The sequence below is a fragment of the Centrocercus urophasianus genome, unplaced genomic scaffold (genome assembly GCF_019232065.1).
Source record: "Centrocercus urophasianus isolate 14NV4802_14NV808 unplaced genomic scaffold, USGS_Curo_1.0 seq_12, whole genome shotgun sequence".
Lineage (NCBI taxonomy): Eukaryota > Metazoa > Chordata > Aves > Galliformes > Phasianidae > Centrocercus > Centrocercus urophasianus.
Genome location: NW_024884364.1, coordinates 62767167 through 62780249, shown reverse-complemented (window position 1 = coordinate 62780249; position 13083 = coordinate 62767167). Strand labels below are relative to the sequence as shown.

The 13083-nt window shown below is 36.7% G+C and overlaps 1 protein-coding gene across 2 annotated transcripts in view; it reads left to right on the top strand.

Annotated features, from left to right (window-relative positions):
• ANKRD10 (ankyrin repeat domain 10) overlaps window positions 1-12006 on the top strand; it is a 34184-nt gene extending 22178 nt beyond the window's left edge. The window contains exons 4-6 of one of the 2 annotated variants that reach the window (XM_042809523.1): window positions 3556-3791; window positions 7387-7482; window positions 10346-12006. In XM_042809523.1, the coding sequence (XP_042665457.1) occupies window positions 3556-3791; window positions 7387-7482; window positions 10346-10830 (817 nt within the window). In that variant the 3' untranslated portion in view covers window positions 10831-12006. The remainder of the gene's footprint in view (window positions 1-3555; window positions 3792-7386; window positions 7483-10345) is intronic. The other variant, XM_042809524.1, reaches the window with a different exon arrangement.
• Window positions 12007-13083: the final 1077 nt, after the last annotated feature.

The following is a 13083-nucleotide window of genomic DNA, read 5'->3' as shown; positions in this document are numbered from 1 at the left end:
CCTAAAATTTCAGTTTCAGTAGCATCGTCTTCATAGTTGCTTTGATATCGGTTGTGATGTCAACTGGAGGGAGAAAAGCAGATTAAAATGAGAGTCCCCTTCATGCCAAAATTAGTTTTGAAGACTGCCTTGAGGACATCAATTGATGGATGAAGAAGAATTGGTTTGTAAGAGTGTTTTCTTATTTGAGCACTGTATAAGGTATGTGAATAAATGTATATACGAAAGTCAGAGCTTTAACTCTTAATAGTGCATATTTTCAGCTCATTTATGAAATGCTTGTCGCTACAGAATAATTCAATTGTTAAATGTAATCTGTCAAGGAACCTCAAGATCACCTACTTCTCTGCATCCAGATTTCTTTCAATTTTTCTTGCGAATTTTTTTCTATTTGTAATAACTTTATAGTATGAAAAACTTATCTTTCCAATTGTATTTTTCTTACTTTGCTTTGGAGTTAGCATCTCTTTCTGTGCTTTGAGGTAAATAATATGTCCTTATTTCCAGCGCCTGGCTTTCAGCCCATAAAGAAGGTTGAGGGTAAATAACATCATACTTATAATTTATCTGCAGGAATAAGAGTACAGATAGTTAATGAACTGCCAAGCCAAATGAAATATTGCTAAGTAATCTTAACAGGATAACAGGACTCATTTGGTTATTCAAGTTCATGAATTTCTTTGGAAATGGTGACATGCATGTGCCTTCCAAGTGAACAATGCATCAACTGTGTAACAACCTACCAAAAGCTGCATTTGATCCTCAGTAAGGTATAGTCAGTTTTTTCTTATGTTTGTCAGCACTGCAACGGAATTGTGTTGGACACAGTTCTGTGTGGAGTAAGTGCCAGTAAGTGGAATTATGTTTTCAGAGCTGTAGTTTTCACTGTTACTTTTTTGGAACATATCTGCTTTGATAGAATTCGACCAGCCTTTAGAAAATAGTAGTACCAAGTCAACAAATGCCATTTAGTAGATGACTAGTTGTGAAATGCACGTAATGCACACAAGGCTTAGCCTAATTTTCTTTTCTTTAATATTACTTCTTCCATCCTTCCATACTTTCGTTGCTGGCAACTGTTTTGTAAAATGATTTTGAAAAATACCAATCTACCTAGCTAGTTATTTCCTTGATCTTATTTTAGCTAGGTAGCCTAGTTTAAAGAGACCTGAAACAAAACTGTCCTCAGGTGCAGTATCTCCTTTTTCTTCTTCTTCAAAAAACCAGCCTTGCTAGGTTTTAAATAATGAGTAATAGAGAAATAGAGCTGTCACATTTGCAGCGTGATTAGAAGAAACAAAGGGATATCTTGCCTGAAGATTGAATATCAGATAGTATATTTTGAGGTTCTTTGAGCTTCGACCATTTCAAGATTGGCGATAGTCAGCTCAAAGCTGGAACTGAAGGGATTTTTATCTTATAAAAAATGGAGGATAGGAGGGGAAAAAAAGGTTTTTCAAGAAATAAAAATTTCTGAGGTATTCCATCTGTGCTGTCCAAAGCTGTTTTTTACTGCTTTTCTTTCACAGCCCATCTTCATGTTACTTTAATGCCCTTTATGTGTTCAAATTCTTCCCATAAGCAGCTATGAGAAATGAAGCGTTTCTTAAGAGACATTCCAATAACTGAGGTAGTTGAAAACTTACTCCAATATAGTAATTACCTCTCTGAGTTTCCTTCTGATATTTTGACAATGCAATCCACATCATATATACTATTCTTAATACCAAAATTAATCTTTGATTACTTTGATTTCCTTCTAATAATTTACATTATTAGAGTTTATAGTCAAGGACCAGTATAGAGATGGATTGCATATAAGAAACGGAGCTCCTTATTGTGTCTTGTGTAGTCAGTGCAGGGAACAATTTCTATTCTCATTTCTATAATGAATTTTTTTTTCTCTTTTTTTCCTCTTACGTAGCAGATGGCCAGCAAGTTTCTAGTCATCTAGATCCTGTAATATCTCTTTATTTGATTTGTGTTGTTTGTTTTTAATCACTGATTTCCTGACAAAAGGAGTTTTTTCGAAAATTATAGGTTAAATTCAGATTTTTAAGAGAGAAAGTTCTAAGCTGTCAGAATCAAGAATGTTACATCCAGTGTGCTTCAGCCCATTCTAAAATATTCCTGTTTTTCTTCATGTATTAGGAACAAACTTTTTAGGATATGGGAAGGGGAGAGATCTGTAAAAAGTCTTAGTAGGTTCATTACATTATAAAATAGGTGAAACTTCAGATCACATCTCTGTTTCTTCTTTTTTTTTTTTTCTGGGAAACAAACCTTTCTCAAAATTTGGTTTATGCAGCCTTGCACGCTTGTCTAAATTTATTTCAGTGCCTTTCAGGGGCCAGCAAATATGAAGTGGATTAGAAATAACTGAGCTATTGTTTTTGTTCAAAATGGTTATTTTTCAAGTTTATGTTCCTGAAGTTTTTGTTGCATTGTGTTATGTTTGTTTGCAACGTTCTAGGAAGAAAATCTAAGCTTTGTTCTTTGTGCTCTTCACATGAGCTGAAATAAGTTGATTTCTGTTTCATATGAGTTTCAACAGGAGGATTAGGTCTTGTCAGTCTCTAAATTCTTATTCTGTGGCTAGTCTGTGTCTGAATTTTCAAGTAATGAACTTGTCACTTAAGTTGTGTTACTTAAGGCCCAGATACAAATCCATCTTCTGTTGTATTGGAAAGGAGGAAAAAAATTAGGAAAGATGTATTGTTGTTTTTAGCCCTCTTGTCACCACTTACTCACATTTCCTTATTATTCTGTATTCTATGCACAGACATGTATGTTTGTTTGAATACAAGTGATAACTGCACTCTTTTTCAAATTAAACCTTCATAAGTCTGTGTATCTTACCTGTTTTCACTTATAATATTCTTGATGTTTTGGAGTATTCAAATTCCAGTGTCATTTCTCTTGTACATGGAGAAAGTCTTGATACAAATAAGAAAGCAAGTCCCAACACTTATGATGTCACACACTTTGAAATGAAAAACAAACCAGAAAAAAAATCCTATAAGCAAAGCATAACTAAGTATAGCATCTTTGTCTTTTTTTTCTTTATGTGTGTATATTTTATTGTTACCTTAGAAACCAGAATGCCATGGACAATTGCCAAGTCGTGTTAAGTTTGTTTCAAGTATTTGATCTTTTACTCAAGATATAGATTACAAAATAAACTGCAGAAGATCATAGATGGTTAATTTCAAGGCTTTAATTAGTCTGAAGTTTATGTAAAAAGCCAGGTACTTCAGACTATTTTAGATTAAAGCATTTTGAGAAGTTTAAATAGGAAGATGCTTTTTTTCTTAAAGCACATAGTATATTGATTTTATTTTAAAGTGTATTGTCTCCCAAATTTTGCTTAGAAGACAGATGTATGTGAGAAAAGTTAAGTTAGTTATAAACTATGATTGATAACTAATTTCTTAATGGAAATTTACTAAGTGTATGTTTTCTCTCATCGCCAGCAGATAGATAGTCAGTAAGGGCAGCAGCAGCAACAAGCTAGATTGATGAATGAGTGTAATTCAGTTTCTTTGTATTGTACAGCTTGAGAAATGCCAGTGGCCTGACAGCAGCAGACCTTGCACATACCCAGGGCTTCCAAGAATGTGCCCAGTTTCTCTTGAACCTCCAGAACTGTCATCTGAATCGTTACTATAGCAATGGCACCTTAAATGGGGGTCATCAGAATGCAGGTCCCAATCCATTCAGTGGTGGGACAAGTCGAAAGAGATCCTTTGAAGACGTGGAGTCTGCTGGAGTAAAGAAAGCTAGAACGGAAGGTGAGACCCTAGAGGTAAAAGGGATGGGGTGACACTGTTGCTGAGAGAGGAAAATAAACGTTTTAAAGCCTTTCAGAGTGGATGTCGAGTGTTATTCACAAACTCACTATCATATCTAAATTAAGCATTGATACAAAAGCAGGTAAATACAGTTGTTCCATTCTTTGGAGAGTGTACACATGTCATACGATCTCAGTTCTCCCTGTCATCATCTTGACTTGTCTTCAGAAATTTCTATTCCCAGAGAGTGCTGTAGTTACACGACACCAAGAATAACATATAGAAGAGCAGAAGCTGAAATTAGCTCCTGCTTTCCTCGCTTTCTTCTCGTAATATTTTCACGTAATATTTTAATCCACGAAGAAGCCCAGATGTTCTGATGATAGTTTTCCACTTTGGGATTCACTCATTCTTCAGAAATGGTTTACTAAGCAAGATGGATGAAATAAATTTGATACAGAAAGGTTTCTGAATTGGTATGGATCGTGTCTGTAACATGAAGTGAATGTACACTAAATATCCAGGATTGTTTTCCAAGGGGAACTGTTAGATTATACAAGAATATCAGGTGGGAATGAATCTGAGGGATTCATATTCAATCCAGTGCAATGAGGATGCTGCTTCTTTCTCTGCCAGCAATGATAGGATAATACCTTGAAGATATTTTTGGTGGCTATATGAAGAAATCTTTTTCAAATCTTAAATAACTGCATGAATAACATGAGAGAATATCCTGTTGCCTTGCTGTGGACATTCTGTTAAACTCATAGTGAAGAGAAATTGAGCATTCTGTACTCAAGCCTCCTTTGTTCCTGTACCAGCAATCGAATAGGGACTCTATAGACCATCGCTGAAGACGTCTACATGAAACTGTGTTTTGTTCTAATAAGCATGGTTTACAGTGAGCCAAGAAAACCTGGGCTTAACTGGTGCTTAACTGCAGAGAGTAAGAGTGGAAATGAGACCAAAGCAACATTTTAAAATCTGCTATGAATAAAATAAATCACAACAACATTGTCACTCCATAGCATTTGCTTTTGTACTTACTGTCCAGCCACCGTTTCAGTTCTCCTGGGATTGGAGGCATTAACGTGTTTACTCTGAAGCTAAACATGTCTAAGATGTACCACTTGATCTAGTTGTTCCAAACTAAATAAATTCCTGATGGGGAAGAGCGCCTATTCAATTAAATGGAAGGTGGTGTGTCAAGGAATAAAGTCTTTAAGTAGTTGCTTGGATTGAGAAAATGCAGTACGCAGTTGGACGTAACTGCTGAGGAATGACGTTTTCAGTGCGTTCATGTTCTGGGCTGAGAAGACGTTGCTTGAAGTCAGAGATACACACCTTTGGTCTTGAAGAGCTATTCCTTCTGGATATTCATAACCAGCAAGCTCTTTCGTTTCAGAAAATGGTTCTAATGTAGTCAGTAGGTAGCATTTCCCCAAAATCTGCAGGAGTGGCACTGGGCCATCTATGATATGTTGCCATGAAATAGCAATATCTGCATTATCTTTCAACGTAAGGAGTTGGAGTAATGGGTAAGTCAGATGAAGCAAACAAGTACAATATGTTCAAATGGATGAGGTCTCCTAGCCAATTACCAAGGTATTAGGGAAGCAATCAGAATAGGTATTTTTTTGAGGTTTTACTACCAGTATGACTTTTAACACCTTTGCAAGCAAGGTAAAAACTCTGCTGCCTTTGCTTGAAGATTTTTAGAGCAATTAAGAGATGCATCCGAACTCAGAGTTTCTGATGCAGTGTCTGCCTTCAAAGACATCAACATCAGTAAAATCACAGTAATATAAAAAGCCTGTTGGGAATGAGAATGAGTCACCTTTCTTGAGGCACCTTGTAAACAACGAAGGTGAGTAATGAGGAGTCATCAGTATGTCTTTGGGCTTAGCTAGCCTTAAAAAAAAAAAAAAAAAAAAAAAGCAAATTCAGGCAGATCTGCCTTTAGCATTGCCATTTATTTGCACATGGGATTCCAGATATCCAGAGTGCAGGCAGTTATGACCAGATTACAGCAATTGAGAAAAGCTTACACAGTGCCTTGGCGTGGTATACACAATTTACAATGAGATTGTAAGCAGTGGAGTAGGGGAAAATACTGAAACAGGCTTCATACTTTGTCCTGGAATAGCTAAACTGGAGAGGAGATGAACTTTATGTACACAATTTTGGTTTTTTGCACACAATTCTGCTATTGGGCACATAGTATTAAAAAAGCCTTCAGCCTAAAACTTATGCAGTGCTGATACAAGATGCTCTGTGACTGATGGAAGCAAATGCAATACAAGAACAAGCTCCAGAAGCTGAACAAATGTACATTCGTAGCTTTGTTGCAAGTCTGCGTTCAGAATGCACACTGAATCACTTCCACTTTTAACTTGGGAATATCAGCTGAATTTTATGTCAGTTCTTCTGAAGTAAGTTCCAGAAATCTCTCTCTTTGATTCCTGGGGCGGTTGGGTCACACAGTGAAATGCAGAGATGATTTGTGCCAGGCCAGTCGATCACTTGTGTGTTTGTTGCAGTCCTCATCCATCTAGCCCGTGGCCTTTGGCAGACTGGCTTTTGCACTGTGCTGTACAAGCTCAACACAGTTTGCTGCGTGCAGGAGGTGCTCAGCTGCATGTCATGGCATTCGACATGGCTGCTGTTGGGTTATCTTTGTGGGAGGAAGATGGGGAGGATTGCTGAGTGGGTGTACCCTTGCATATGCCAGCATGAATCTGCACACCATATTCATCTAGATATCCAGAGAAAATGTCTTTTTCTTCCTGGTCTGGGTGATATGAATCTCACTTCTCTAAGAACTCTGGTCTCCTTTAAGACCTATGTTAACTCTGGAGCCCTGAAACACACTGGCAATTGCTTAAAGTTCATTAAAAGCAAGTCGTTTACTAGGATTTCCCTTGTGCCAAAGGTAATGCAAAAAGACTTGCAGTCTACTGAAGTAGCCCTCTATATTGTGGTGTGTGTGCAGAGTATAGAAAAATGTGACAGCAAAAAAAAAAACAGTGCAGGGTCTGTTAGGCTCATACTGAAGGGGTGCACTGGAGGGTGCTGATAAGAGGTAATGCAGTCACACCCTTTTTGCTTGTTAAAGCATTTCCCACGTCTCGACACTTCTTGGCTTTTATCAAGAGAAATCTATGTTCAGTTCTCGGATGGTCCCTGGAACATCTCACGAGTAGGGCATGAGTTAATAGGAGAGCAAAGGGGGAACATTCATAACTGACACTGAATGCTCTCTGGGATGGAGTCTGCTTGTATCCACAGGGCATGCTATCTGGGCATCCTAAATTACTCTTCAGTCAACTTACACCTAGTAATTGCTTGATACATAGGTGCGAAGTCTGATAAGTACGGTGGTAATTCTGCATTTTTGAGGATAGTAATGAAAGCGCAGCTACTCACCTTTTGCTTATTCCACATGTGTTATCTCAAATGTCAGAAGCTTTCACACGTGAACAATTTAGATTTGTATGTAAAAAGCTTTTGTTTTAATAGCGAAAGTACTCATCTGTTTGTTGGCTGAGTTTTCAAGTGTGCACCAGTGACTAAGCAAACCTCTTTTTTTAATCAGCTTACAGCTTTGATGGCTTAATACCAATGATGAATGGAGGAGTTGAGGACGATGCTGACAATATGCACGTTGACAGAGAGTTTGCTGTTGTATCAGGTGGGAGTGGACAGTTTCCTGTTAACTACAACAACATTCAAATGGTCGAAGACACCAAACAACAGGAGAGTAGTTCTGTTGGACCAAAAGAAATTGAAATATACACTGTTTCTGCAATGCAAACGCCCTGTCATTGCAAGAACCAATACGCATTTTATTTTTAAGACTTAATCTTTTACTTTTGCACATGATGACTAGTCTTGAAAACTGTTGTATTGTAACACACCACACCATGGGGTTCTAGTAGGTGTCTAAAATTAGCTGTTTCATGCAATATATTGTAATGGTGACAGAGGAGGTTTAATAGCAGTTCTCAGATGAGCAGAAATCCACAGTGGCTGTTTCACTTCTAACCTGAGGCTTGTATTACGTTGTGCCTTGCTTTTAGTTGCCTATGATTTCAGGTTAACGGAAACTCGGAAATAATGTAAATGATTCACTTTGTTTCCATTACATAGTTTTACTTGCTGATAAGACTTGATAGGGAAACATATCATAGTGCTTATATGGCTTTGAAAATAATATATGTTACAACTAAACTGTACTCAGCATAGTTTAACAAATGCTATAAAGAATAGACTAGACTACATAATGTGTTCAAAATTTGTTCAGACAGTATAAGCACAGGATCTTGCTATGAACAAATTTGTGGGTTTTAGTGGAAAAAAAAAAAAAAACAAATCTGGATACTGATGTTCTTAAACTAGTTTGGAACTAAATTTGGAGCTGCAGTATCGGAAAGCTGTTTGGACTTCGTACATTGATCCTCACGGAACAGTCATAATATTAGTGGTATTAGTGGATATTAACAGTGTTTTTTTTTCAGGGCTGCTCAATCAGATGCTTTTTGATAACCCCAGGGTGTGCATAGAGCTTTGATAAAACCTGTTTGGGGTCAGCTTTTCCATGCACTTTGTAGGTAAAGCATGGAGTTACTACGATAGTGCATTATTATAATGAGAAATGAATATCTTACCTTAATTTGTTCTGTGATTAAAATGTTTATGCTTTGTACCACAAATCAGATTTGCCAAAGGGAACGATAACGGACAGATATTTTAATATATTAGAAATGAATATATATACATATATATGCAGTCAGTTCTTAAAAAGTAGATTATGATATTTTCCAGTGATAATTACTAAGTGTTCTTATTTATGGAAAAATGATTGTCATTCATAAATACTCTCTATTACTATAGGTGCTAATCTTTAATGCGTAGTAACGTTCTATAATTATCACTAGAATTATTCATTACCTACTTTTGCATATTAACTATGGGTAGCACCACTTTTATTAAATTTGACTTGGCAAAGCCAGCCTATGAGGATTTATTTTTAAACAGTTAAAAATTTCACACTTTTCAGTTAATAAACACTATCTGAAATTCTTTCTGTGCGTTTTCATCACTGAAATATTAGCTTTGGTGTCTCGATGGGTTTGGGTGGGTTTTTTTTTCCATTTTCAGTAAGAATTTGTTGTTAGTGAGTTCTGTTGACGTCATGAAGGGAATGAAAGAGGAAACTCCGGTTAGTATACACAGTGAGGTTCAAAATTAACACATTTCTTGGCTTTGTGTATCAGTGTATCCATATTGCAAAACATATCCATGCAATGGACTAATAACCAAAGCTTCTGGTTCTTCCTTGTCAAACAGTGGTACTCGTGTCATTTAAACAGGAACCCAGTTGTTTTTAAATGTGGAAAATTACCAGCAGGCAGACTGACTTACTGGCTCGATTTGGAAATGCAACTTCAATGCAGTCCTGTTTTGCACGTAGGTTTATGCATGTATGTATCACAAACATATGTGCATATATCCAAGAACAACAACAGGACATAAAATCTTTAAATGTAGATGTATAGGCCTGTAGTTTCTACACTTGCCTCACTATTCTTTACCAATACAGATATAACTTTTAGATGTCCTTTACCTGCAGGCATTTTAAGGCAGAGTGTATTCTGCTAGTTGTTGAGCTAGTACTTTTGAGTACCACTGCAAAAAAAAAAAAAATGCATTTCAGAAATGCTGATGAAATTCTGTTGATGGAAATAATAATGATTGTACTAAACTACTAAATCCAACAGAAGTTGCTTTAAAACAGTTGTCTATTTTTTTGCATGCACATGTTTAGAATTTTGTTCCCTACTATTAATCTTTTTTTTAGTCTTCTGTGCACTCTGCTGTTGCTATTGTATGGCCTTTTGCATGGCCTTTTGCATGTGGATTGTACAGGCGTTATTATAAACTCATTAATATAAACCTCACTATCTCATCTAGCAAGCTGCTAGATGAGTTGAAGAACTTTCTAAATAAAAGCACTTTGACACATTTTATATTAGCATCCCAGCATAACATTTCTTTATTCGACCTACTTCAGTGTATTCTGTGCTGTAAGAGTGACCACTGAAAAGAAAGGAGTCACAGACTAATTACTACAGAAAATAATATTTTAAAAAAGGCAACTCTTCACCCTGTCACAGATATTCCATTATTGTATATTTACAATCTTAGAACCCAAGGGGGCGTTACAGTGAAGATGGAAGGATGTCTTATTCCACTTTTCAAACTGCTGTTCCAGAATGCAGCCTGCTACACTTATAGAAAATAATTTCTGAAAAACTCACGATGTCTTTGAGAGATTAATACAAATATAATTGAATGTAGGTAAGATAGTTGCATTTTTGACATTAAAATCCACGCCTCAGTCCAGCTCCCACAAACACAAACTGCGTGTGCTGTTACGGATAGGAAAGGGCAGGCTTATTGGCAAAGTTGTGTGTGGAAACATTTTAAAAATCAGTGGAGTGTAGTGGAGACGTTTTGATGTATTTCGATTTATTCTTAATTTTTGGTGACAGGTGTATTTCTTAATGCAGATATGAATAGCAGTAGCTCCATATTGAATGCACTGACAAATGGATGTGCCATCAATGGACATTTGGATTTCACCGCCGCACAACAGCTCAGTGGGATGGATACCAGGCAAGAGGAATGTTTAACATTAACACCTACTGGAATAATTCCTGGAGTAACTTCTCCCGGTAGGCATCGAATTCATACCAGTAATGGCACCGAGGAGCCAGAAAAGGCCATGAATAATCCCACTGATATGTGTGGATCTCTCCATCTGAATGGAAGCCCAAGTAGCTGCGTTTCTAACCGCCCCTCGTGGGTGGAAGACCCTGGAGATACTTTGCACTATGGACACTACCACGGTTTTGGGGATACTGCTGAAAGCATCCCTGAACTTAGTAGTGTCGTTGAGCATTCCAATTCTGTTAAAGTTGAACAGAGGTACGACAATACTGTCTTAGGCACAATGTATTTGTACCATGGCTCCTAGATCAACGACCTTTATATCACGCGCGTATTGAAATTGCTACCAAACGAATCTGGGGGCACAAAATCTTCACATAGCATTACATTTGAAAATTGCAACTTACTGCTATTTTTACACTTTGTTTATATAAAAGGTAAACCTTTCATTCGACAGCCTTATACAATAGTTTTAGTTTGTTGCATGTATGGGGCTTGTTTAGTGACAAAGTAGGTGCTGTTATGATGGAATGGTTATTTTCATTTTTTATGGAATGTTCCGGTTTTGTATTTTTTTATTTCTAAGCTTGTGAACACTATCTTTCTCCTTCTCTCTTTTTAGAGCTGTTTTCCCTTTTATTAAAACTATGTTTAAATGAATTTTGTGAAGAAAATGTTACATATGTGCATCACTTAGAAGTAAAGATTTTCCTTTTCCATATCTTCTGCTGAAGCTATGGTAGTAATATCAATGCCAACTATCACTATGCAAGGTTGAAAAGTGGCAATCTTATGGAGCTTCTCTGACTTTATAGTTTGTACGTTTGTTCAGTATAATTAGGTGTTCATCTTCACATTTTTGAGCAAGTTGTTTAAAAATGCAGAGGCAAAATTTGGGAAAGTTAATGTTTCACTTTGCTATAGCGTAGAAGTGCTTTCTGTTGTTGGGCTCTTGGCATTGTAGAGTGGGAAGGTGGGTTGCCTTTGTGCAGTCAGGTTGTGCCTCAGGTTAGTTCTGAATTTGTGGCATTTTCCTTTTGCTTCTCTTCTTTATATGTATGCTTGATATTTTACCATAGCTCACAGACCGGAGGCATGTTGGCACTGTTCTGCTTTGTATGCAGTTTAAAATTACTGTTACTTGTTATAGAGTTTGGCAAGTCAAAATATTTGAGTTTGACCGTCTTGGATATACATCTGTTGTCCTTTTTTTAACATACGCTTTGAAAATGTAATGTTGTGTATTCTGGGCTATGCTCATAGATATACGTTGTATTTAAAGCTTAATACATAAATCAAAACTCATATAAGTGCACTATATAAGCACTAATAATATAAGTTGCTGCTTTGTGATATGATAAATGAAGAGTGGGAAGAATATGGTAAATGAGATAAGCCCTCTGAATTGTGTTGATTATTTTTTCTGTTGTTTTGTTTAAAAAGGGACCTTTACCATTTGGATTCAAAAAATAAACATATTACATTGTATCTGAATGTTCTGTTTAGACATGATATTTTTACTGGATGCTTGAACATGTCCTTAATAGCTTTTAAACCACATTTCACCATAGTCTTTCTCAGAGCAACTGTAGAACTTCATAATTTTGTCAGTATGTGGAAGCAGATGGGGCCAGCTGAGTCAGTTGTCCTTGAATCACAGAATCACACACTAGATATTCTGGGTTTAAAGGTTCTGTCAGCCCTGAACTCCAAAAACAGGTTGCAAGTACTGTCTGATCATGGAAATTGTGCTCACCTTTGAACTTCTCTGCTTAAAATGATACAGACTGCAGAGAAATCAATATTGTAAATACACTGTAAATGGTTTACTATCTACATATAATATACCTGCGGTGTATTCAGATGGAGAGCTGCATTCTCACTGAGCTGCACAGGCAGCTGCACAGTCATTCTGCACGTTGTTGGCCAGTCCAGTGAAACTCCTCAGTGCCTTGTGGGGACAAACAAGGCAATTAAGGAAAGGTGACTCTCACCTGAGGCACTCTTTCTGGCATGCACATAACTTGCATGTGCTTGAATAACTGCATCCAGGCTCTGTTCTGCCACAGTTTGATTTGTTTATGTGGTGCCCAGAGGCATGTGCCATTGCCATCATACTAACACAACAATATTGTTTTTGTATATGCAGAGCTTGCTGCACGCATGTGCTTTCTTATGCTTCTCAAATAAATCAGAGCATCACTAAGTTGCAGTAAATATGTTATCAGAAGTATTTGGCTATAACCTGATTCCTAAAGGATTTTTTCTTTGGGTTATCAACAAAATTTGCATGTGTCCATTTACATTACAATTTTAGGTACAGAATTCTAACACAGCAAGATTTATAGTCTGTAAAGCAAGATCTTCAAAAATGCATACACTTTGGTTTTATTCAATTGCTTTTCACGTCTCTTACCTAAAAATGCTTCGGAAGACACTGAATTTCAAATTCAAAGAGAAGACTGAACATTTTATTTTAAAAAAGCACTTCTTGTGATTTCATTTGAGTGTTCAGCCACACACTAGTAGAGATTTCGAGGTGTTTGTCTCTTGTCAGGCA